Consider the following 25,037-nt stretch of genomic DNA (forward strand, 5'->3'; position numbering starts at 1 on the left):
ACCAGTGCTTGGTGAGCTGCCTAAAGATAGGAAAGATCCCAGGTGACTTGATGACATCAACTACTTTGCCAAGTACATCATTAAGACCAGTGCTCAGTGAGCTGCCTAAAGGTCTGCACAAACTTGACACAAACCAACGCTATAGTTGAAAGCACGAGTCCTGTACCAGGATATGATTAAAATGATGTAAGTACGTGGGAAGTAATGATGGGTCAGATGACAACACTATTGAACTGCAATTACAGCACTGCTCCCCATTCAAAGACTGGTAGTAACATTTCACCACTCTCTTGTCTGCTTGTATCATGGTTGTGACCTTGGACATGTTTATCCTTGGTTGTGCCTAGGATAACACTGGTCTTCTGGTCTGTGTGTGCCAATTACAGGATGGCTCTCCCTGAGGTGTGCCATACACAATTCAAGGCTGGCTGTGTTTGTGATTTGTCTCATCTGTCCCTCCCAGGCCCATGCCTGTTGACCGTCTTAAGTCCAGTGTCCCCAATGGTAGGCTGGTTGTGTCAGTTTCATGGTCTTCAAAGTCTTACATACTGAAGAGACACCTGGTAGAAGAAAGATACACTAATGCTGACGCCTGCACAAATGACGTTTTACTCAACAAGCATAAAAGTTTCCCCGCCGCCATTGTGCCTCTATAGCTCAGCGGTTAGAGCACTGGTCTTGTAAACCAGGGGTCGAGAGTTCGAATCTCTCTAGGGGCTCAGACCTCTTTTCTTTTTTATCCATAAAAATTTTTTTTTTTTCATCAGATCTAATTTTTGTTTCTATGAAATTGTTGAAATTTACCCAGTAAACCAGAAATGACCAATATGGCAACTGACAATTCCTGTCAGTCAAGGCGACATCATAATTATTTAGTCTGTCATTTGTGGCTCTGGGCTTCCTGGCTGCTTGACTCGATGAAGTGGCCAGAAGTCTCTCAGTTCTGAGTAACTAGCCTTTCCACTTCATTCATAAAGCGTATCCCTAACACTGCAGGGAATCCCGGAGGGGAGGCTGGGTAATGGGGTTTGTATTTATATCAGAAGATTGCAGAAGTCCATATCTTATCAAAAGATTCAGCATACTGGTGGTTGTTTCCTCGCAGGAATCCTCCAAATCTCCGTCTCATCTTTCTTTGCAAAACAAAATGGAAGACGAAATTCAGATGTGAAAATCTCAAAGTGCTTTATTTCAATTATCCCAATGTTCCTATATCATAAAGCAGACCAGTCTTTCACCGCCTGCTCCGACCTCTCAACACATGTGATGAATAAGATAGCATCTCATCATTAAGGTCCAACATCTCATCCATTACTCTACATTGTAGTCCATATATTTCCTTCTTGATAATCAAGAAGACAGAAAAATTTAGATTCTCAAAATTCATACAATTAACTTAGTTCCAAATATGAAACATATTACTGTTGATGAATGATCAAGGTTCCCAAAAAATGTTGTGTTGCTGTTTTCTCCTCCGATCGGAGCAGTTGAGAACTTCTGAGAACCTTGTCTCAGCTATCCCTAACTAAGAATTTGTTGTTTAAGAAGTCCTTATATCACAATTGCAAGTTCCTATTCTTTCTTCACAACTTCTTCACCGAGAGCTTCCAATAACTCCTTCCTGTAATCATCAAAGCCACCATCCACTTCATTTATTGTCTTATCCTCGACAACCCAAAGCTGACAGTCTGTGTCTCGGATCAAGCGCTCATCGTGAGATACAATCACCACACCTCCTCCATACTGATTGAGGGCTTCTGCCAGAGCATCGATCGACTCGATATCCAGGTTATTCGTCGGTTCATCCTGAAGTAAGACAGTGTCAGAGATGTTAAAGCTGCATTCACAAGGCATTACAAGTCAAACAATGGCAAGTGATGTGACAATCGCTGGTCTCGAGTGAGGCCTCCATTCACCATTTGATAACATTAGGAGAGGATATTCAGACTCCATCTGGTCAGGACATACGATGGCTCTGGGAAATAATGGAAGTGGTTCTGTTTGTGATGAACTAATGCCAGACATTATTATATTTTTTAATTCCACAACATTTTTCTACTTACAAGAATGAGTACATCTGGTGCTTTACATGACAAGTCAGCGAACGCCACGCGTGACTTCTGTCCACCAGAGAGATCATGGATCTTGATGGTATGGGCATGGCCAGACAATCCAAACCGTCCAAGGATCTTTCTGGCGTCTTGATATGGCAGGTTGTACAAACGCTGAAAACAAAAATCATCTTCTATCACATCGCTGCCCCTCTAACACCTTAAACTGAATGGCAGTAGCCTGAAGATCCTTACGATGGGTTACCATGGTTACTAAGATTCACTCACCATGAGATACTCAGTGGGCGACTCATCCAGATTGAGCTGGTCACCAGAATGCTGATCGTACTTGCCCACACGCTGTAAGGAAATGAACACATGATCAGCACAGCTCTCCACAGAAAACTTACTCTTCTATCAAAGTATTAGCTTGACCACATGATCAGCACAGCTCTCCACAGAAACCTTACTCTTCTATCAAAGTATCAGCTTGCTAGGCCTGGTGACTGTGCATATCACAGATCTTGATGATATGGCCACATATAACACAGAGGCAGTGGTCTTGTCCTCGTCTTGTCAAGTACTCTACTGTAGCTGCAAGCATCAAGGCATCCATGCATGCACAGCTCTAATCCCAACTCAGTTACAGGGAGCCTTGTAGAGCTTGGTCAAGGGACTTTGTAACCTGTGTGTCAACATGTGGATGAGAATAGACTGTATCTAGCGAATACTCACTGCTCTAGCATTCCGCCGCACCTCACCTTGAGTCTGCAACATTGAAATGGAAAATGTATTTGAATTCAGGCATTACTCTTACAGAAATGACACCAAGTGAACAGAAACAGTCGTTACAAACGTCAACAGAATAGTCAAAAACATCTCATCTGGCCATTGGGAGTGGAGGAAAGCTTGAACTGAACACTTGATGATAAAACCAGCAGTTTACAGAGCTCATTAAGGATTTGACTCAGTATTTACCGCTTCAAGATCTCCGGTCAACAGCTTAAGGAACGTGGATTTACCAACTCCATTTGGTCCAACAATGGCAACTGAAAACAGAAAATCAAACAGTTCAATCACCATGGCAAAAATACTTATGCTTTTAAACCGTTTGTCCAATACACTAATTCCTTCTGCCCTTTCCTGCTTTCACAATAGTGAGTCATGTGTGACCATGGTCAGACATGAGGAAGGTCAGACTTAGCTCAACTACTTACTTCTTGTCCCCATATCAATACCAAAGTCCAAATCCACAAACAGGTTGGGCTGTTTCTCATAGCTGAAGGTTACATCTGGAAAGACGAGACAAAACTTGGTTCAGGTTTATATTCAACAGTTGTTGTGTATGTGCCCTCTGTTGGGTTGGTAGTGTCCTTTAGGCCTGGTGACTTCATTCCATGACAGGTGCCTCACTTACCCCAGTGTGGGAGCTAGGCCCTATTCTGACCAAGGTTCTCAAGAATACAATCTCTCTTGAAGTCTCATTCAATAGTGTATAACATCCCTTGAAACCCAGATACAACTCTGAGGTCATCTACTGTCTTATTGTCTCAGCCTTATTGCCTGGTAGAGTGTCTTATCACCAACAGAACTACAACGCCTAACTGCCACTTACTGTGAGCACCTAATATGGGTGGATTAAGATGTGGTGGATTAGGGAACGTGAACTTGACGGTATATTCTCGTGGTCTCTCCAGTAATTCCTGCGGTTTATCATCCTCCGACTGCTGCATCTGTTGTTTTGTCTGATTCTTCTGCTGTTTTCTTGTCAACGCTTCTTTCTGTTGTTTTTCCTGGAAAATTGATTCTCAGATTCTTGAGATTTAATCATACGAGGAATAGAACACATCAGAAAGTGTCAAATTCTGCATCCTCCGTCTGCTCGCTAGAAATGAGCCAATCAGGAGGTTCTATTTGGGGGGAAGTTGAGTCAATGTTGCTGGTAGATGTGGACAACTGGTTAAAATACCAACAGTCAAGAAATAGACGATGAGCAGAAGAAATGTGAGTAGTTCTTACCGCTTGCTTTGTTGACTTGCCCGACTGTTTCAACTGTTTGAGGCGTTTCTCTTGTTTCTCATATTCCTTAGCTTGCTCCCGCCGTTTCTGAACCAACATTTTCTTGAAAGTTCCTGAAAGTTAGGCAGAACAGAACATTCAAAGGCAAAGTCCTCTTATTGCTGAAGTGTAGAAGTTTTGATGGGTTGCCATGGTGATATGATACCTGCCAGAAGCATAGCATATAGAATGAGCATAGAAATGACCATACCGTAATTGCCCTTGTAATAGAAGAGTTTCTTCTGGTCCAAGTGAATAATATCTGTACACACGTTGTCCAAGAAACTCTGGTCGTGAGACACTACAAGCAGGGTCTTCTTCCAACCTTGAAGGTAACTGAAAAACAACGCCAGGAAGTGGATGTGACAGGTTTCAAAGGTTCAAATTCAAAATACAAGATTACACAAGATTGAAGCACGCCCAGAGTGTATTATTGTATTAATAATGAGCTTCCTAACAGCTCGGGTGCAATGAGTATCAACAAAGACTGCAGGGACAAATACCAGCCTAAAGCATACTAACTTGTCCAACCAGATCACAGCATTCAGATCGAGATGATTGGTCGGTTCATCCAACATGAGTAATGTTGGTTCAAGGAACAACGCCCTTGCCAATGAGACCCTCATCCTCCAGCCACCAGAGAAGTGTTTTGTTGCTCGAGCCTGCATCTCTCGTGTGAACTGAAGACCAGCCAGTATCCGCCTTGCCTTAGCTTCAGCAGCATCAGAGCCTATTGCATTGAGTTCGTCCCAAACCTCTTTCATTCTCTCGTGGGCATGCTCGTCCCCCGCCTCCATCAATGCGTTCAGCCTCTTCTCCTCCTCAAGTAACTTGGTTCGCTTGATGTCAGCCGCCATGACAGTTTCTACTGCAGAGCGATCGTCAGCTTGCACCTCTGCAGGAATGAGAAACAAAGAAAATCACATCTTTTGCAACTCCTGAAGAGTACATGATCTTTAAGTATCTGTTTGATGTCAGTTACTTTCCTTGAGGTACAGACACTCAATCTGACCATCTTTTGTCAGCATACAACTCATCTATAAACCAGATATCATCCTCACATCATCTTTGTATGATAAAGGCGGTGACAGGCACTACTACACATACATGATCCATTAAGGAATGGCTTTAGGAATCTCACCTTGTTCACAATAAAGACAATCTATATTTGGTGGAATTCGCAGTGCTCGCTCTGCTATATGGCGTAGGAGGGTTGTTTTGCCGTGGCTGAAAAGATGAAGAGATCATCAATATATTAAAGATGTGACACAGGTCAAGCACTCAATACAATGAGGGAGAATCTGAACCATCGGAAGAGCATACTGAATCAATAACCTCAATCACCTGCCTCTGTCTCAGTGCACTCAAATCAAACTTTGGAAGATTAATCGTGAGTGCATTCTCCCACCACAGGTTACCAGGATCCAGAGACAACTGGAGATACTGAGAGTCTCTACTTAGCAATATCTCTTAGTGTCCTCGTACACCTCTCAAAGACAAGAGACACAACTCTTAGTGTCCTCGTACACCTCTCAAAGACAAGAGACACAACTCAATATCTCTTAGTGTCCTCGTACACCTCTCAAAGACAAGGGACACAGCTCTTAGTGTCCTCGTACACCTCTCAAAGACAAGAGACACAACTCAATATCTCTTAGTGTCCTCGTACACCTCTCAAAGACAAGAGACACAACTCAATATGTCAACAGAATCATCCGCACTCACCCATTCGGTCCAACAAGACCGTATCGTCTTCCAGCTGAAATCTGTAGAGTGGCATTCACAAAAAGATCTTTTCCACGGGCTGATATAGAGAAGTTCTCAACCTGGAAAAGGAAACCATTGAGAATTCCCCATCCATAGCTATCTTCTTAGTTCCAAGTAGACTAACATGATTATGAACATTTCCCAGACAATGCAGGCTCTCGCAAGTTAGATAACAAGGACCACTGACTACTGTCAGCGCTGGCTGATGGAATCAACATTTCATTAAAACCACATCAGTAGCTTTCTGAAAATCTAACCAAATGCTTCTACTTAGCACTATTCTTCGCTTGTGAGATGGCAAACTGGTCTATCCCCGCAGTGTGGTCCCAGATCCTAAAGCAAAGACTCACCTTTATATCTGTCTCTGTCTCAAATAGCACATTCTTCTTCTTGATGCTACTCTCTGCCTGTGAGACAGCAAACTGCTCTATTCCCCCGCTGTGATCCTCCAGCTGCTTGTTGAATTCTTCTTTCTTTTTTAACTTCTTTTGCTCCTTTTTACTTAGTGCCTTTCCTGGATTGACCGCAGCTGCTGAAAAAGATGACATCTTTTTAGTAAAAGATACAAATTTGTCAGACTGCAGGTAGCTAGGGGTAAGATACGTAGGCCCCCTAGGCCAACAAATGTTCCAGGATTAAGTCATAGTTTGGGAAACAGGCAGCACAACCAACTGTAATTTGAGCAACATGTTCATAATGTGGAGGTGTACGGGGAGGTTCTACCATATGTCTTCTTTATCAACATCAGCCATAGCTATATCTGAGACGAAGATACTATCTGACACACTGCCGACTTGTTACCTTCCTTTTCAGCCTCATCGACCTTCCCCTTCTCTTCATCAATCGGCTCAGCATCACGATCACAAACACCGTTCTCTCCCGTTGTCCCATCATCTTCCCAATCTCGCTCCCAAGGCTTCAACTCCACTTTTTTCTTCACGGCACCTCGGTTCCCTTTTTTACCACGGCCCGTGTCATTCAGGGACAGATCCTCCATATCATTCGTGGCGTCGTCCTCGTCGTCACCAAAATCTTCCTTCAGTTTATCAAGTTTACTTTTCTTCTTTTTCCCAGATTTTGATTTGACTGGTTGGGCAGTCTCGGCCTTGTCACCATTTTCTTGGAGCAGATTTTCACCAGTTGCCACATCACCTTCATCAAAATCACCCGTTTGGGAACTCTTTCCTTTCACCTTCTTCGGCATACTGAAAGTTCAGCACTTCTATATTCAATATATTATATCCGAATCAGGACAAATTTCAAAATTATCACACAATATTGTGAAATGTGTCGGGAAAAAGTCTCGTTCGATTTGGGAAACTCCTCTGATCAGGCTGCGCGCACATGGACAAATGACGTCAGGAGAGGGAATCACTTTCACAGGGAGTTTGAAAAACTTCAGGACTCATTGGTAGTTTTCGTCAGCTACAAGCAATATTTCGATAAAGTGATATCCGAAATATGATTTGATATTTATGTCAAAGATATTGATCTAACATGTAGCAACCAAGATGTGTTTTTGTTGACCTTGATATTTTGGTTTAAGTGAGAAAATTACATCTCGCACCCTGTGACAGAGCTCCCAACGGCAGGGCTTTACAACCTTGCAGAGTCAGTACAGTAAGTAGGTCGAGTGCGACTTGGCGGCGATGATCACCATTGACGACGCTTGGAGAATGCGGTTTTTTCGCTCCCTGACCTTTTCGCCCCCAGTCGTTTCGCAGGCGAAAACGTCGGGGAGCGAAACTACGGGATACCCATCGCTGAAGACAAAATGTTTTGAAGCTTAATTTTGCTAAAATCCACACATAATAGACCGATAAGAAGCAAATAAAGACAGTGAGTGTGTTGAAAAATAGTAAAGGTAGCTTTTTAAGTCAAAGTGTAATCGAGTTGCTTCTTAATTTGCGACCAAAACGCTTATCATTCGAACAAACGAATGATGATGGAAGAAAGGTTCGTTTCACGTTTGATTTATCACCCTCAAGTCTTTTGTCCAACTTGAGGAATTTGTGCTGTGGGTATCAGGTACACTACCAGGCCTGATTTGATATAGACGATGTGGTTGAAGTAGGCCTAGCCTTAGGTCTAGAGGCTACTGCCTGCTGGTGGTAGTGGTAGGTTATGTCTTTTCTCTGAAGACATGGTTGGTAACCAGAAACTGATGAAAGACAAACTTTCAGTGAGGTTCGATAATGTGAAATATTGCCTAAATTGTTTATACTGTATTACTGGTGATCCAGGCTAGGCTGTAGCTAGGCCTATGCACTCCTTTTTTGACTCCGTTTGAATACTTTTGTTTTCTCTTTCCAGCTGAACCATGGCTGGTCTGGACAGAGTTGGAATCGATGGCTGTGATGCTCTCAGAGAGGCTCTAACCAACTGCACCGATCCCCTCACTGCCATTGAAGAATTTCAACTTACTAATGGAATTCTGTTGCCATCATTACAACCAGCACTCCCCTTTCTCGATCTCCATGGCGTCAGACGGATGGAGTTCCATCTCTCCGTTGTTGAGGAACTGAGGGAGAAACTTCTGTCAAAGATTTCTGAACTAGCTGCGAGCAATGATGAATCAAAATTACAGAAACTTAATGACCTGTTGGAGAAATCCTTTCCAGTCATAACAAACACAGAGCTCCGGCCGATTGTTATGGGCCTCATGACCCAGATACCTGACATTAAGGAAGAATATTTGAACCTTATCTTGGAAGAGAAAGAGCTCTATGAGGAAAGTTCCGTTGAAGTGAAGCGCCAAATCTGGCAGGACAATCAGTCGTTGTTTGGAGAAGAAGTGTCTCCCCTGTTAAGTCAGTATATAACAGAGAAGGAGGACTTGTTATTGAATCATGTTTTTGCTGCACAATCGTTTTTCACAATATCACCAAAGGCAAGACGACAGAGTGAGGTTGTTCAAAAACTTGTCGTTATGGTCGGAAAAAATCTCAAGTTGTACGAAATGTTGTTAAATTTTTTGCGGACTTTGTTCCTGCGGACACGGAATGCACATTACTGCACGCTGCGAGCAGAGCTCCTGATGGCGTTGCACGATATGGACATCCATGAGATATGTTCGATTGATCCGTGTCATAAGTTCACCTGGTGCTTGGATGCTTGTATCCGTGAGAAATATATCGACTCGAAGCGGGCAAGAGAGCTCCAAGGATTCCTCGATTGTATCAAGAAAGGACAAGAACCAGTCTTAGGGTAGGTTGAAGAACGATATCTTGTCTTTTATTCAGCTTTGTCTTGAATAAATGAACAAGGGGCTTCAAGGGGTATTGACCATTGTCACATGAATTTCAAAATACGAGGTAAAATCACAGAATACCATGACTGTGCTAAACAGAGGAATAGGACTGTATCTTCCATGAAAATTAACTTTTGACGAAGCGCTGTATTTGTCCCTTTCTCCTTTCCAGCCACCTGTCCATGATCCTGGCCGATCCCTACGCCATGAACACAATCTGCCAGTCGTTGATGAAGGCCATTCAGCATTGCCTGAACAATGAACAGATGCCTCGTGACAACAACGACCTACTCCTTTTCTTGCGCATGTTAGCGCTCGGATTGAATGCCTGGGATCTAATTGACAGTCAGGTGTTCAAAGAACCAAAACTGGTGCGTTTCAGGAAGGATTTTATGTTATGTAAAGGTCTAAGAAATGCTGTCTACTTTCTTTGCACCGACAGCACATGTATTGCTGTAAAACCAGTCAGGAGCCTTCACAACTTCACACCGACATGTGGATATGATAAGGCAGGTGATCTGATAAGTTCTCCACAACATGTATTTGTCTGACATTTAAAACTTTGTCAAAACACTAAATAAGATGTCTTTTCATAGGTATGCTTTGCCCTATTATCCTGTTCTAATGATAATACTCTTCTATCTTCCAGGACAGTCACCTCATTATCCGTTTTATCCCCTGCATCATGTCATTCATGGTCGACGACCTCATCACTGGTATCATTGCGAAGATGCCTGATGAACCCGTCCCTCTCCTCACAAACGTCTCTGACTTCTACAAGCTCTACATCCGCATGAATCCACTCGCGAGTATCATCGCTATGTGTCATACCCTCCATGCTGCCAAGGTGCGCAGTAAGATGGCGCTGTGTCGAGTCCTGCAGAGTATGTTACGGTGTGAGAACGATCGCGCCCTGGATGACGTCTTCCTGCACACCGTGGTTGGCTACATAATTGGAATGGTGGACGAGTTCTCAAGTGAGGACTTCTGCATTTGTATCTTTGATGACTTTTTTATGGTAAGGATTAATAAGCCGTCGTACTGTCTTGCTTGTTACCATACGAAAACACTTTCTATGTTTTCTCCAACATCTGATCACCTGTATCGCCATGCTACTAAGACAGACTTGTCCTACATCTGATCACCTGTATCGCCATGCTACTAAGACAGACTTGTCCTATGATCGCTACACCTTCTTCATTTCAGCCCTCGATATCCAAGGAGAATGTGATGCGTCACCTATTGAGGTTACTGTACCATGTCTATCATAAGATGCCGAGGAAACGCCTTGAAAATCTCATGACCATCATAGAACCAGGAAGTGAGGTATGTCTAAATAGGGACTCCGTGTCTGTGTTGGTTGAAGGGTTAATTGTTAAACCAGAAAGGCAGTCTGGATGGAATTCGATGATATAAGTACTGAATAACATAGACACCTCGCTTATATTGTGTGGTCACTTCTGTGGTCCCAACCTATGATGAGACATGAAGGTAACATTTATTGTATGTGTGTAGAGAGAGGAAGACCATTGGATAAATCTATTGCCTGCTGTCGACTGCCTCCTCAGCTGAAGACAACTTTTCAACGTAAATGGCACATTACAGCACGCCATACTCTGTATAGAGTCAGTGCAGAGGAAGATGATGATAAGATTCCTGAACACTACTTGTCAACTCATCTTTGCCTCATCTTTTCCAGCATGGCGAAGGCGTTCACACTGTTTATAAGGCCGTACAAAACAAGATTGCCACATTTCAACCAAGTCCTGAACCCAGCCCAGAACACGTCGACTCACCCCTCATGAGTGTACCAGCACCAACCCCAAGACCTTATTGAACATTGTACATTGGTATCAAGTGACGTCGCTATGTGGGGACACTCCTTCTATTCCAGGGAGCACTGAACACAGTCTTCCATTAAGCTCTGCTTGAGCGTACCTAAGTTCTGACATTGGCTGAGGAGAGGTACCATCATCCTGGCAGGAAGTTCTGCTCAATTATTCTTGAGTTTCATTTGTAGCCATGTTGAAGTGTTGTTAAAAGTACACTGAATGCATTTCAATTGGTTTGTTGTTCATGTTTTTCTTGGGGCATGAGGAGAAACTTGACACCTTCTAGTTTTACGGGATGAACATTCCAGTTTGTGACTGGAGAGATGAAAAAAATCCTGGCTATTTTAGATTTTGATAGGAAATCCTGGGTTTTGACGTTGTCTTGTCCTTGGTTGTGACAAAACCACTAGTCCTTGGAATGGACAGAAATCCTGGTCCCATGTACACAGTCGGAAGGAGCCTGCCTAAGCCCATTTGTTGTCTCTTATATCTATGCCTTCCCAATACCAGGACAAGGGCCTTGACAGGTCCTTGTCAAATATTCGGATTCAGTTTGTGGGACTGCTAGGATGTGATTGGATGTGAATTGTTAACTCCCTCTCACTAGCCATGCCACACCTTGTGGACTCCCCAACAGAATCTGGACAATCAGGTCGGGCCAATTAGTGAAATTTACTCTGAAGAGAGTTTGAGTTTTATGGTTGAATTACTTCAAAAGTTGATATTCTTGTTGCTGTTTTGTCTTCCTCTTCTCCTCAAAGTTGTGGTGTAAGTGGTCTTGCTCTTTGCTCTTGACCATTTAGTCTTCATTCCCATCGGGGGGAGACATCCTGGCTAACGTATTTGGAACTGGAAGGAAAGAAATTGATGTCACTAACACTCCCCTTGAATGGTGGCCTAAGGAAAGACCTTATACCCTGATGGTTAAGATGCAACCTGACATCACACGTGACGTCCCCCAGTTGGTGAGTGGAGACCTACCTATTCCCCTTGTTGTGCCTTGATTCGGAGTGTAACTGAACCTGCCCGTCATCACCTGGGGCAAACCTTGCATCTGAGTCTCAGCGGGCGGTCTGTACGTCATGCGAGAGGTGGTGTCTCGGGTGTATTGAATGACAGGAGGTTTCTTGGCATGGGCGGTCAACTGAGGTGCTACCATGGCTCTTTCTGCGGAAGAAGGCAGACAATGAAGGTTCGTCTCGGCTGATTAGATCTTCGTGCCGACTTTGAGAACCATCAGTCCACTAGTGTATAATGTTCAGGGGCCATTGTGGCAGCCAATTATCACGGTACAGCAGGTTTTTGGTATGTGGTGTTGTTTTTTTATTCGGAAGCTCAAAAGTAAATGGGAGGTGTAAAACCCCGTGTAAAACACATTTGCTTCCAATGATTGGAAGTGAAGCCAATTCAACTTGAATTAGCCAGTAAATATTGGTTCATGATGTCGGAATGTTGTCGTCAGGGTCGGTTCCACTCTCCAGTTGATGTTTAGGGTCGTCTTGTTATGATAACATCCCCTCTGCCAAATGCGAGTTCGCATGTTTTTCCATAACTGTAAAATGGCTAGGGGCCGTTACGGCTTCCAATGACATATTTTATTGCATGAACTGGCCTTGTAGTGTCACATTCCAGCCATCGGAAGATGTGACGGCTGAGTTTACAGCATGTTAATTTGTGTGTTTTGTTTTACTTATCACAGCTATTTTGCAGTGCAAAATTCTATTAGCAAGGTCTAGGACAAACCACGCTAACAGAAATGTAGGGGCCAACACATCCGTAAGTGACCCCAGAAAGATGCTCACCTGCTGATGTCGGCTGACTACAGGTGAAGTTGACCTGCCCTAGAAACGAGGAGGATGAAAGAGAGCGATGAAACGAAAATATTTTTTTTAAGTTGGAAGAATGCACAACCTCTGTAATACAATCACATCCTCGACAATGACGCATTGGACAGGCGCTCGTCGACAAACCGCGCTTGCTCATCCTCACATGCAGCACAATCTATCATTCTGCGTCGCCTCCGAACTGAAGCAGACCCTGGCGGCGAAGCGGTCATGGCCCCCTCCCCTTGAAAATGTGATCAACACTATAACGGATAAAGGTATTGTTCTATTCATACCCAACACCTTCAATGGAGATTTAAAGTGCTTGATATACCCAGGGATTCAAAAATGCGACATCTAGGGTACTAAAGATGACATGCATGCCTCCGTCCCAGGGTATATATCGAAGACGACACGACCGTCCCAGGGTATCGAAGATGAAATCATTTCCCTGCGACACTCTCCCGGGATGGGTCGGGTCTTGTGTACTCACACGTATGCTGTATCATTTCTGAAAAGCGGCTTATAGTCCTCCCAGGTGGTGGATTCCAAACATCAAATTTCTGGAAATGAATTCAGGGAATGGTTTATTCATTTTCCCTCCGATCCACCCAGATCAACGTCACAACCAGAATGCCGGGACAGGAGCACTTTGAACAGACAGGGGACTGGGACAAAGTCACAACCATGGCGGGAAATGAGCACAGACAGACTGACTTACCGCGTTGTCTAGGACAACTTCACAACCAGAATGCCCGGACAGGAGCACTTTGAACAGACGGGACTGGGACAAAGTCACAACCATGGCGGGAAATGAGCACAGACAGACTGACTTACCGCGGTGTCTAGGACAACGTCACAACCAGAATGCCGGGACAGGAGCACTCTTTGAACAGGCTGATTGACTGACTTACCGCGTTGTGTAGGACAAAGTCACAACCAGAATGCCGGGATATGCGGGAGCACAGACGGACTGACTTACCGCGTTGTCCCTATTGTAGGGACTTTGCGTGATGAGGCCAATCGGGTGTGGGTTTCCGCACCTTGTCGGGGAGGGGACCCGCGTATGGATTGGAGGCAGCCACCGTCCAGTAAAGTCTGACAGGGTCGTCGTCCGCGGCTTGTGGTGTTTCTTGGTAAAAACATTCGCCATCACAACTATGTTTTTAATTGTGTCGCCAGGTGTCTTGTCTCATCAATGGGGATGCCTTTATTATTATGAGGTAGATGACAAGAACGGGAGAAGACGCAGTTTTTTCCGTCGGCCGGGAGTGGCGATTGTCTTAGCAACTGTTGCTGGGCGTTGGGTCGTGACGTTATTATGACGTCACAATTGACACGAGCGCGCGCTTGACAACTTGTGAAAATGAGAACGATTTTCAAGATTTCTGGACATAAATTATAGTGCCCATGATTAGTGCCAGGAGTCTAAAATGCACTTTGCATAAATTACCAACCAATTATCATGGATAAATTATGACAATGAGGTGTTCCACGGTACTGTATTTAGCACCCAGTCATTTATTGACATAACTGTTGTAAAATCAATAGCTGGTGAAGTACTCATTGTTTGACAAGCGTGGATTGAGATGATAAGGCATCAGTGAATAGTTAGAAGTGTTTTATGGCAGAAAAACGCTAACAAATCCCTTGACAAGTCCCTTTTCCTCAATTGGGACGTTTTGCAACCTCGTACCCCACTCGTGGTGGAGGCGGAAGTACTAGCAAGTTCGAAAGAGAAGTTGATCATCATGACAAAAGCATTGTGAAATCCCACTTTAAAAGTGTGTGATTTGTGTTTATTTCTGTTGGAAAGTGGCATAATGTTGTGACTGGGAGAAGGAGCGACTAAACATGTCGGGTAAGGAGGAGAAGGGTGAGTGAAACGGGTTTATTTTGAAGCAAGGGAGTGTCATTTTCGATGCACGTAAATTTATAGTGTATTTTTAGGCGTAAACATTGTGTACCGTTAGTTAGTGGTCCTGTATTGTTGATATGTGTATTGGCTGATGGAACAGACAGATGGTAAAGAACTTGTCAATGAAACGTCTGTCGCCAGATGATGAAATGAGCAATAGGGTCCTTTGATGATCTGGAGTAGGCAGGGTGTACCGTAGGGGTCCCATGGCCCAATATCAGCATCATATGAGGTGAGCATACCCTCAGTTTTAACAGTCACAACGGCCCCAATTTTCTCTTTTACTTCCGAGTTTCTATTTAGTATTTGGATGTTACTTCAATACAAGAAGTTAAACTGGAGTTTAAGTCCACGCTGTGCCACATTCACTCGCCAGGATGACAATTCTTGATGGATATAAAAAATGGTGTATAAAAAATAACTTCAAAGTTTCCCAAACTTCTGCTAAAAAGGAGTCAGTTATTCAAAATAAAACCTGATGTGTTCAGTCAACATCCAATTAAACTCTCAAATAATACTCACAGGCTTTCTGGGAGTTAACAATTGCCAACAGAATCTCGGAAGTAAATCGAAAAAATGAAAGTGGGGTTGTTTTGACTTGAGGCCATTTTGTGTGGTAATCCCTGGATCTGGCCCTGATCATCACCATGATGGTATACAAACCTGAGACATGACACTGAAAGTGGCCAAATGCCCCCAAGTGCTACAGGAACAAACTCTATACCAACTGCAGGCCACCAAAATACAGTTTCTGTCATCACACTTGACAGAATTTGTGGACAAATGTAGCATTTCCTTGAAATCAGCAGCTTGAGGCAGAAATTGGAGGGAAAACAGAGACCTATGTCAGGGTGACTGTGCAGATCTAAAGCATGCAGAGCAGTGTGTGCCAGTTCAAACTGCCAGGGAGGTATTATGTCATGCAGGACCCTTTCTTATCATTGTCCTCTGCTAGCTGTCAGTCATTCAATTAGGATCATGCCAGCAATTAGTGTCAAACTATTGCTGATCAGTAATTGGTCCCTTAGACATGTCAGAAAAAGGATTAGTTTGGAAAACAACGAAGTCTATTTGATTGGATCAATGCAATACAAGTGAACATATGATTTCCTTTAGTGTGGTTCTTTGTGCTGGATGGCAAGAAGTTATAAAATCCTTGCAGTCAGTTTGATAATGAATTCAAATTGCCTTTTGAGTGGGAACTTGTCAAATCCAATCAATGTTTAATTGATGATTTGGTTTGAATTGCCATTGATTTAAAAAAACAATGTGTGCTCTTCTGTGACTGTCAGGTTGCCTTTCTGAGAGAGCTGGTAGTGTGGTTCCTTGACTGCCACCCAGCACAAGGGGCAATGAAGGAGCCACACTTGACTTTGTACCAGATAAGCTCTTGCCCCAGCTCCAGGCACTCATATGCTGGCACATGACATGCAGCCTCTCTATTATGGACACCCTTCGAGCTGACAAGTGCTGTCCTTACTTGAGAGGCGTCCTGATTACGCTACCGAGGTCAAAATAGAAAGGACCAATATGATACCAAAAGCTCCTTTAAGTTGTCCTAAGATAAGAGAGCTTCCACTGATATGAGAGGAGAGCTGCCTTATGCATGTTATTGTATGAGAGGCAGGCTTATTGTCTGTAAGTGAGAGGAGAGCTGCCTTATGCATGTTATTGTATGAGAGGCAGGCTTATTGTCTGTAAGTGAGAGGAGAGCTGCCTTATGCATGTTATTGTATGAGAGGCAGGCTTATTGTCTGTAAGTGAGAGGAGAGCTGCCTTATGCATGTTATTGTATGAGAGGCAGGCTTATTGCCTGTAAGTTATTGTATGAGAGGCAGGCTTATTGTCTGTAAGTGACAGGATCACTGCATTGCTGATAATGAATATACAGAAATGTTATGGTTACACTCCAAAAGATTGCAAGAGAGGACATGTGCCAGTGGCAATAGCTGTGATCATGAGAGATGTGGTAACATAAGTCCATAATGTGAATCCCATGATTTCTTAAAAATAAACAGCAGGTGTCATATGATTTATCAGATTCTAAATTTAGTGCATGCTCTTGGCATAATTATGAATTTCTTTCCTCTTGTCAGGGCATGCCAACTTTAATATTGGCTTCTCAGGACTGTTCTAGCTCCAATTAGATTATGAGGATGAAAAAGCCAGAGTTATGTAATCTTTGTTTTACCAAGTGATGCGTTGTGTGGGTCCACAGTGGAAGAATCACTCTAGACAATGCCATAAGCTACTGTGATCCTTCGTTCCTGGTGAAATGAACAGGGCCAAAACAAACTTTGTTGAAACTGTTTATAATCTCAGCTCCCAGCATTGCCCCAAATCAGGCCTGAAATCATACTTTCTGAGCCCCAGAAAAAAAGTCTGGTCTTATAGCAAACTTGACATGCTTGATGGATGGAATAATGAGCCATTTCTTTGTAATTGTTTTAGTCTGGGTTAAGTCTGTTGAAATTGGTTGCCACAGTTGCTGGATCATGGTCTAAATTGGTCTAAAGTTCTTTCTACTGCTGATTGTGAACGAGAACTCGTGGCTTTCCACTTGAAGTTGAAGTTTCCTAATCTTTAAAGTGTACTTGTCTCAGGGAGAAAGCAGTTGATATCAGCGAGAATAGATCCTTGGCATGATGACTTTGGTCTGTTCAGTACAATCAAACCCAATATGGCTCCTACCAGACACTTATCACCCTTGAGATGGTAAGGTTCCCCTCAGCACAGGCTACCATTAATGGATCTCGAGTAGACTGGTGACACTTCCACATTAGTAGGCCTAAAATAGCCTGACACAGCCAAGACAAACACATCATGCCCACATTAAAATACCTCACATTCACATTGACAAAGTTTGTCATGCTGGCCTGATTGGTGTTCTAATGCATGATTTCAATTCCCATACATACCCACCATGAGCCTATTATAACTGCTCTTGTTCATACAGTTGTAAACACAGTGAAGTGCTACCATTGTTATGGTATAAACCCTTCCAGTTCAGTTCAAGTCATGCATGTTTGAGATGGTTAGATTGACAGATCATGAGTCATTTGGTTTCTAAATGCCTTCTGTGCATAGATCCAGACAGGTTCATCAGCTTGATTGAGTTTGATAATGTCCTTCTTGTATTACAAGCAGAAGACCAGTTTCTAGTTGAATACTCTAGGTGTTGATGATTGAAAGTCAAGTCTGGAAAAGAGTACGACAAACCTTTGACTGGAATTTTGTTTGATGAGACAAAATTAGCAGCAAAATATAGCACAACATAATGTTTGTCAACTCTTGCACTAGTTCCCCACCTCAAGCTAATGTTTCATCATCATCACCATTATGTGGAAGCTTAGGGGTAACTGTTACCTTGAGGAGGATGTGTGCCAGTCATACATTGATAGTTGTTTTACTAGGCCCTTCATCATGTTCATTGGATTTCCACCTGATGAAGTACAGTGAGCGAATAGTGCATGTAGTTGAAGGAAGAGGATCTCTCAATGAGAAACCACTGTTGAGGAGCAGGTGTGATGGGTGAAGCATTCTCATTCACCCTTTGAGGCAGATGCTACATGTACAGACCGATTAATGTAGCTTCTTACAGGCTTTGCATTGGTACAGATCGGCTGGGCTACTCTCCAGAGTTCTATGGTTTACTGTGCGTGATGACCACAGCCCTCCTACACCGCATGCCAGCTCCACAACCTAACGCAGCTTGCTCACGACAAGACCTAGAGGCCCAACATGGTAGTAAAGGACTGATTGTGCCTGCAAACCGTCTTCTTGTACTGGGCCCGGTTGTTCAAAAGTACAAAAGTCACGTTATCCTTAACGGTTATGTTACTGTTACTGTTTCACCTCCAGATACTGGCACTAAACTGCTCTTGCTCCAAGTCCCACATATGTAACTGATTATACACCGCATCATCAGCAACGTACCAGTGGTTTATTTTCATCCTGAATTAATTTACAAGTTGTTGATGCAGGAAGCGGTATATCTTCGTGGAGTAAAACATGCAGCGAACATCATGGTACCTGAGGCACAGACTCTGTTGAGTCACGAGGCTTCAGATGATAAATAAAGCAAACTGAAAGCAGCGCTACATGAACATGCCTTTATGACATGGGTAGGTCTACGCTGACTATCTTGAAGTTTAAACATTGTCTGAAGTTCCTCATGAACCCTCCCAACCTTTGCTCACCGGTGCCCATTCCAGAGCTTGAATGAAAGTGGTGGTTCGAAGGCTTTAGCCCTGGTGTCTTGTTAATATGGGCTCCACTGAGTGACAGCTCAAAAGACCTTCAACTATAATTTGTGTAATTGTTCTCTTTACTCCTGACCTCCATCCAGTAACCTGGAATACAGGAGTCCTACTGTGCCGTTGCTTGATACGGTGGTATCATATGATTCTGTCAAATGTCAAGAAGATTTTAATTCGCCATCATGCTCTTCTCACGACTGGACTTTGCCATCCCAAGGAAACCAGGAGATCCTCCTTCCATCACGACTGGACTTTGCCATCCAAAGGAAACCAGAAGATCCTTGGTGCTCCTTCCATCATGACTGGACTTTGCCATCCCGAGGAAATCAGGAGATCCTTGCTGCTCCTTCCTTCATGACTGAACTTTGCCATCCCGAGGAAACCAGGAGATCCTTGGTGCTCCTTCCATCATGACTGGACTTTGCCATCCCGAGGAAACCAGGAGATCCTCCTTCCATCACGACTGGACTTTGCCATCCCAAGGAAACCAGAAGATCCTTGGTGCTCCTTCCATCATGACTGGACTTTGCCATCCCGAGGAAATCAGGTGATCCTTGCTGCTCCTTCCTTCATGACTGAACTTTGCCATCCCGAGGAAACCAGGAGATCCTTGGTGCTCCTTCCTTCATGACTGGACTTTGCCATCCAGAGGAAATCAGGTGATCCTAGGTGCTCCTTCCATCATGACTGGACTTTTTCCATCCCGAGGAAATCAGGAGATCCTTGGTGCTCCTTCCATCACCACAGAGGGAATGAACAAGACACCTCCTGTTTTCCATACAGCAATGAAAGCCCAATCTGTGATAGGAACCCTCCATGAATCCCGCTGAATTCGACATGTTCGCTGATAGTAACTGGCATACCTGACTCGGAAGCCTGTTCAACCAACCAGAAACAAAAAGCAACACATTTCTTCTGGCAATTATACACATCTCTCCAGCCTAGTAGGAGTGAAAGGGACCAGAAAGGCCTGACCTAATGATTCAAAACATAAGATCAAGAATGATGTACATTGTGTGTAAACTTTCTGAACATATCTCAGTTCAAGTCAAGGCGGATGTGATTTGCACCTATGACCTGCCTCCACCTCGGATGCCTTGTCCATTGCTCACAACAGAAGCTTCCTGCTCCATCTTCACAAACAGATTTGTTTCATTCGCCTAAGACAGTAGAGGTCGATGTCTAGTGCTTAACAAGCTAACGGTGTAACGTTGTCACTGACGATTGCAGGATTTCTATTCATGAGATTCACACTATGATTGTGCTTAAATTTCCAGAAGACTACCGGTACTTAGATATTTTTCGGCATTCTAATGCAGGATTTAAGATTGCATAGAAGTTTTCAATTGGTTCTTGGATTCTTCAGTGACATTCTACCACAGGAGGAAAACTAGCGTACAGTTCTCTGAAAGGTGTCAACGAAACCAATCAGAAAATACTCAAGAAGTTCGGACTTGGAAGTAATGGGGTTAGGGATGAGTAAGGGAAGAGCAACTCCTACATAGACTATCAGAATCACTCAGCGCAGCAGCTTTATGTAAGCTTGACTTGATCTTGACAGTGAGCCTTGTTTCTCAGTCTGACTATACTAAGCATTGTTCTCTATCGTGGGCTTGTAGACTGTCCTGATCTGCCCCACCTCTTTCTGAAGCTGTCTGTGATATCCATTCAGAGTCGAGATCATTGATTAGTGAGCAACCTTTGTTTCCCAGACTGCTGCACCAGAGCTGTCAACTGAGCATTGTTCCTGTCTGATTGGTATGCTAGCTGGCCAATTCTCCACTCCAGGTTCAGAAGCCGTTTGCAATAGAAGTTTAAAGTCAGACATCGATACCAACAACTTGATCGACAGATGGAATGTTAATGTTTGGCACCTGAAGAATTGTTTTACCAGTGAAGAACTGGTTCATTTGAAGACAAACTTGAAAGCTATTCCACTGGATGCAGTCTTCATCAACTCGAAAAGGAAACCCGATGGAATTCTGATCGAATCCACCACGGAATTTCAATGACTTTCATCTAAATTCTTTATCAGATTCAGACTTTGAAGGCTTCATGGAGCTACTCTATTCTCTGTTTGTAAAACTTGTGAATTGTTTGGTTGAATCGTTGGTGCTCAGATACTTCTAGTGGAGTGCTCACTGGAATGTTGCTTAGGCTGTGAGCCATTCGGTATTGCTACCTCGAACAGTGAAGATCAGCCTGATGTGCTCAGACTACAGACTGCCACTACTCAAATAGCGATGCTGGAGTGATCTTTGTTCTTAGTCTGACTGTTCCTTCATTCAGGGCTCAGAGAGAATAACCAAGTACTCGCACGAGCAAGGTGTTGTTCTGCTGAGAAAGCGTTATCAGAGAATCAGTCCTTTACTCTGAAGTTAAGGTATTTCCTGATTGGACCTCGAGTTTCATTACTTCTTGGACATTTCTGAGAAGCGTGCTTCCTATAAGCTTGGTATTCCTGGGTTACTACGTCATGACCAGAAGCCATTTCTTCTGCACTATAGAGAGATTCTCGTACATTCTGTGGATACCTGTGTGAACGCATATAAGAAGTCTTCCAAGTCTTACCTCCGAAGTATGGTACTTAGTGGCCTGTTAGCTGGCTTCATTGGTGGTTACCACTTATAATCTGGAGTCTGCATTCTTGCTGTAGATATCAGGGCTGGGAATGCTGTGATTTGATGGATGTTAAATTCTTTATTCCTATTATTTCAGGAGCAATAGTGATTTGTGAGTAAAGTTATCTAACCAAAGAGAGAATTTGTCGTATCAGAGTGTTTGAAATCAGCTCTACCATAGCTAGTTATTTGATATTTTTGCCACACTTATTATTGGAAGTATCCGTGTTCATTATGTCCATTGTTCGTATAAGAATTATATCAATTGAATTCCTATCCTAGAGTTAGGATGCCATAGAACTAATGTGACTTTCTCACCTAAAACAAAAGGAACATAAAAGTCACAATTTCCGTAGCAGACTAATAACTAGAGAGGAACACTGCTTATTTCTATGAACATTACGCAGTTGGATACCATTGGAAGCACTGGCATCGCAGAGTTCATTCATTCGTTCAGATAGTAACGCTCTGGAAAATTGCATTGGATGTCAGAATTCCCATCTATGATGGCGACGGCTGATGAACGTTGCAGTAGCGGTATGTTTCTTACTGTTCCCGCTCCTGATGGCTTTGAATCGGATGACTATCTCTCCGGGGCTTCAGACTCTGAAGGTAAGACTGTTTTCAGACTTGATTAGAGGTTTCGTTGCAACTTTTAGTGGATCCTCTCTCTGATATGATGGATTTTTCTGGACAAAATTTACTCTTACTAGGCTCTGCATGGACCCTTATTGTGAGTTAACCTGAAATAAGCTATTTTGGTCATAAGACTAAGAGTGGATTGAGAAATGAAACACCATGTCTTTCCTGCACTGGGAGATAGCATACATGAAGCAAAGTCTAATCCTTGGGGTGCAGATTCATTTTGAACAGACATATACTGCATGTCCCCGTACAGCGCATGGTCATTGGACCCCCAGAACTCTTCCCCTTAGATTCCCTTTACCCCGGCCCAGGCTGTGTATAGAAGGTCTCTCCCTTGTTGATTAGCTCCACCTTCATCCTGTCCGTCCGGCATACCTCTCATAGTTTCTTACGAATCATCATTCTTGGCACATGAACCATTATTCGACATCTCCTCACTGGGGAGAAGAGCGATTTCCTACACATTTATGACTGGCCATTTGTTATCCTGAAGTCGTGGCTACAGGTCAACTGTCTACTTGTGGGTTACTAAGCCGTGGCTACAGGTCAACTGTCTACTTGTGGGTTACTAAGCCGTGGCTACAGGTCAACTGTCTACTTGTGGGTTACTGAGCCGTGGCTACAGGTCAACTGTCTACTTGTGGGTTACTAAGCCGTGGCTACAGGTCAACTGTCTACTTGTGGGTTACTAAGCCGTGGCTACAGGTCAACTGTCTACTTGTGGGTTACTGAGCCGTGGCTACAGGTCAACTGTCTACTTGTGGGTTACTGAGCCGTGGCTACAGGTCAACTGTCTACTTGTGGGTTACTAAGCCGTGGCTACAGGTCAACTGTCTACTTGTGGGTTACTGAGCCGTGGCTACAGGTCAACTGTCTACTTGTGGGTTACTGAGCCGTGGCTACAGGTCAACTGTCCACTTGTGGGTTACTAAGCCGTGGCTACAGGTCAACTGTCTACTTGTGGGTTACTGAGCCGTGGCTACTGGTCAACTGTCTACTTGTGGGTTACTGAACAACAGGAAAACCCACTTTGTTGGCTCATATCATATTTCCGCCCAGAAGATAGGGTCACAACAGTGGTATAAACAGCTGGCTCTGAAGACAGCTGTGTCTGTCTGTGATCTTGGGTGTTCATATTTCCGCCCAGAAGATAGGGTCACAACAGTGGTATAAACAGCTGGCTCTGAGGACAGCTGTGTCTGTCTGTGGTCTTGGGTGTTCTTAGAGATACAACAAGAACATGATAGCCCCTGCAGTGAAGCGTGGCCGGCAAACCCCAATCTGAAAATACCCACGATGATTGCGGGTTGATGAATCGACAATCAAGTCCCCGCTTGTAAAGTTCACCATTCTTGCGGTAATTGTTTATTCCCAGCTTCACGTAGCAGAGGAAATGATTTATCAACGACGCTGGGTGCGTATAATTCAAGCGTCATTAGGATGACAAATCGGACATGAAGATTAGCGGCATGCGAACATTGATTGCTGCACGAGCAATTAGATAACGCTACAAGTGTCAGCTTCTTGCGAGGAAAGTGCAGATTAAAGATGAAATATTCACATAGAATAAAGGGATCAAGGTATTTTAATATTCGACAACTTCACATTCTGCATGGTAGAGATGTTGGGATGGGGGGGGGGACCACATATGAATTCTAGGTGATATACTTTCTGTTAGTTGTGATAAATCAAACAAACGCACCACATTTGGAAGTCCACTCTAGTTACACTGGCTTCATACACTCATTTCTCTGATTCCAACTGATCCCCAGTATGCGGCTGTGCTGGGAATGGCTAGGGATATGGCCGTACTGGGAATAAAGTCAATGCAGCGTATTATTTGACCAGATGCTGCGTCCAGGAACCAGTGGAGTAAATACCAGGAACAAATCAGTGATTGGCGCTGAGTCAACAGTGGCCGAATCAAGCTGGCATTATTGAACTTCTTCAGCTGTCAGTGTTAATTACGTGGAGTTGAGAAGAGGAACATGAGGCCTGTCCATTCTGATGACACATGAGTCCACAACAGATGACTGAAATTGAATGGCTACAGTTGAATGAGGAGTGGATGTGCAGCAGGCCATGTCATTGTGACCTCGCTGGGCTCAGTCTTCATCCTGCTCCATCCCAGCTCTCCTGTTGTTGGTGCCAACTTGCCGCTCTTCCTCTACTCATGTCATTGTGACCTCGCTGGGATCAGTCTTCATCCTGCTCCATCCCAGCTCTCCTGTTGTTGGTGCCAACTTGCTGCTCTTCCTCTACTCATGTCATTGTGACCTCGCTGGGCTCAGTCTTCATCCTGCTCCATCCCAGCTCTCCTGTTGTTGGTGCCAACTTGCCGCTCTTCCTCTACTCATGTCATTGTGACCTCGCTGGGCTCAGTCTTCATCCTGCTCCATCCCAGCTCTCCTGTTGTTGGTGCCAACTTGCTGCTCTTCCTCTACTCATGTCATTGTGACCTCGCTGGGCTCAGTCTTCATCCTGCTCCATCCCAGCTCTCCTGTTGTTGGTGCCAACTTGCCGCTCTTCCTCTACTCATGTCATTGTGACCTCGCTGGGCTCAGTCTTCATCCTGCTCCATCCCAGCTCTCCTGTTGTTGGTGCCAACTTGCCGCTCTTCCTCTACTCATGTCATTGTGACCTCGCTGGGCTCAGTCTTCATCCTGCTCCATCCCAGCTCTCCTGTTGTTGGTGCCAACTTGCCGCTCTTCCTCTACTCATGTCATTGTGACCTCGCTGGGCTCAGTCTTCATCCTGCTCCATCCCAGCTCTCTTGTTGTTGGTGCCAACTTGCCGCTCTTCCTCTACTCATG

General features: G+C 44.0%; 3 protein-coding genes and 1 non-coding gene across 15 annotated transcripts in view; 3 read left to right on the forward strand and 1 right to left on the reverse strand.

Annotated features, from left to right (window-relative positions):
* The first annotated feature begins 646 nt into the window (after positions 1-646).
* Trnat-ugu (transfer RNA threonine (anticodon UGU)) lies at positions 647-719 on the forward strand. Its single transcript has one exon. It is a non-coding gene; the product is annotated as a tRNA-Thr (tRNA).
* Positions 720-1,168: 449 nt separating this feature from the next.
* Positions 1,169-7,251, reverse strand: LOC135501173 (ATP-binding cassette sub-family F member 1-like). 2 transcript variants are annotated; one of them, XM_064793066.1, is made up of 14 exons: positions 6,678-7,251; positions 6,227-6,405; positions 5,835-5,935; positions 5,251-5,336; positions 4,632-5,004; positions 4,321-4,445; positions 4,071-4,183; positions 3,667-3,844; positions 3,269-3,343; positions 3,030-3,100; positions 2,787-2,819; positions 2,340-2,411; positions 2,064-2,225; positions 1,169-1,806 (listed from the first exon to the last, which is right to left on the reverse strand). In XM_064793066.1, the coding sequence occupies exons 1-14, from the start codon at positions 7,078-7,080 to the stop codon at positions 1,573-1,575; spliced, it is 2,205 nt and encodes a 734-aa protein (XP_064649136.1). In that variant the 5' UTR covers positions 7,081-7,251; the 3' UTR covers positions 1,169-1,572. The 2 variants fall into 2 exon arrangements, with proteins under 2 accessions (XP_064649136.1, XP_064649135.1); XM_064793065.1 differs by having other exon boundaries at positions 6,227-6,408; positions 6,678-7,239.
* Positions 7,252-7,593: 342 nt separating this feature from the next.
* On the forward strand, positions 7,594-11,188 carry LOC135501174 (negative elongation factor B-like). Of its 4 annotated transcripts, none has more exons than XM_064793067.1 (6): positions 7,594-7,715; positions 8,190-9,083; positions 9,299-9,497; positions 9,776-10,144; positions 10,333-10,452; positions 10,826-11,188. In XM_064793067.1, the coding sequence occupies exons 2-6, from the start codon at positions 8,197-8,199 to the stop codon at positions 10,961-10,963; spliced, it is 1,713 nt and encodes a 570-aa protein (XP_064649137.1). In that variant the 5' UTR covers positions 7,594-7,715; positions 8,190-8,196; the 3' UTR covers positions 10,964-11,188. The 4 variants fall into 4 exon arrangements, with proteins under 4 accessions (XP_064649137.1, XP_064649139.1, XP_064649138.1 ...); XM_064793069.1 differs by having other exon boundaries at positions 7,607-7,740; XM_064793068.1 differs by lacking the exon at positions 7,594-7,715 and adding an exon at positions 7,906-7,993.
* A 3,192-nt stretch (positions 11,189-14,380) lies between these two features.
* LOC135501862 (guanine nucleotide-releasing factor 2-like) overlaps positions 14,381-25,037 on the forward strand; it is a 37,398-nt gene continuing 26,741 nt past the window's right edge. For 2 of the 8 annotated variants that reach the window (XM_064794243.1, XM_064794246.1), the window contains exon 1: positions 21,502-22,191. In XM_064794243.1, the coding sequence (XP_064650313.1) occupies positions 22,065-22,191 (127 nt within the window). In that variant the 5' untranslated portion in view covers positions 21,502-22,064. Of the gene's footprint in view, positions 14,658-21,498; positions 22,192-25,037 lie in introns of those variants that run through there. The other 6 variants (XM_064794250.1, XM_064794251.1, XM_064794244.1 and 3 more) reach the window with 6 other exon arrangements.

This window comes from Lineus longissimus, chromosome 17, assembly GCF_910592395.1.
Source record: "Lineus longissimus chromosome 17, tnLinLong1.2, whole genome shotgun sequence".
NCBI lineage: Eukaryota > Metazoa > Nemertea > Pilidiophora > Heteronemertea > Lineidae > Lineus > Lineus longissimus.

Excerpts from the sequence above, each read along its gene's own strand:
- LOC135501174 (XM_064793067.1), top strand. The coding sequence starts at position 8,197 with ATGGCTGGTCTGGACAGAGTTGGAATCGATGGCTGTGATGCTCTCAGA. Across the intron at positions 10,145-10,332 it reads TCTTTGATGACTTTTTTATG|CCCTCGATATCCAAGGAGAA; the intron begins GTAAGGATTAAT and ends TCTTCATTTCAG. Across the intron at positions 10,453-10,825 it reads TCATAGAACCAGGAAGTGAG|CATGGCGAAGGCGTTCACAC; the intron begins GTATGTCTAAAT and ends CATCTTTTCCAG.
- LOC135501173 (XM_064793065.1), bottom strand. The coding sequence starts at position 7,080 with ATGCCGAAGAAGGTGAAAGGAAAGAGTTCCCAAACGGGTGATTTTGAT. Across the intron at positions 3,344-3,666 it reads ACCCATATTAGGTGCTCACA|ATGTAACCTTCAGCTATGAG; the intron begins GTAAGTGGCAGT and ends TCGTCTTTCCAG. Across the intron at positions 2,226-2,339 it reads CGCCCACTGAGTATCTCATG|CGTTTGTACAACCTGCCATA; the intron begins GTGAGTGAATCT and ends TTTTGTTTTCAG.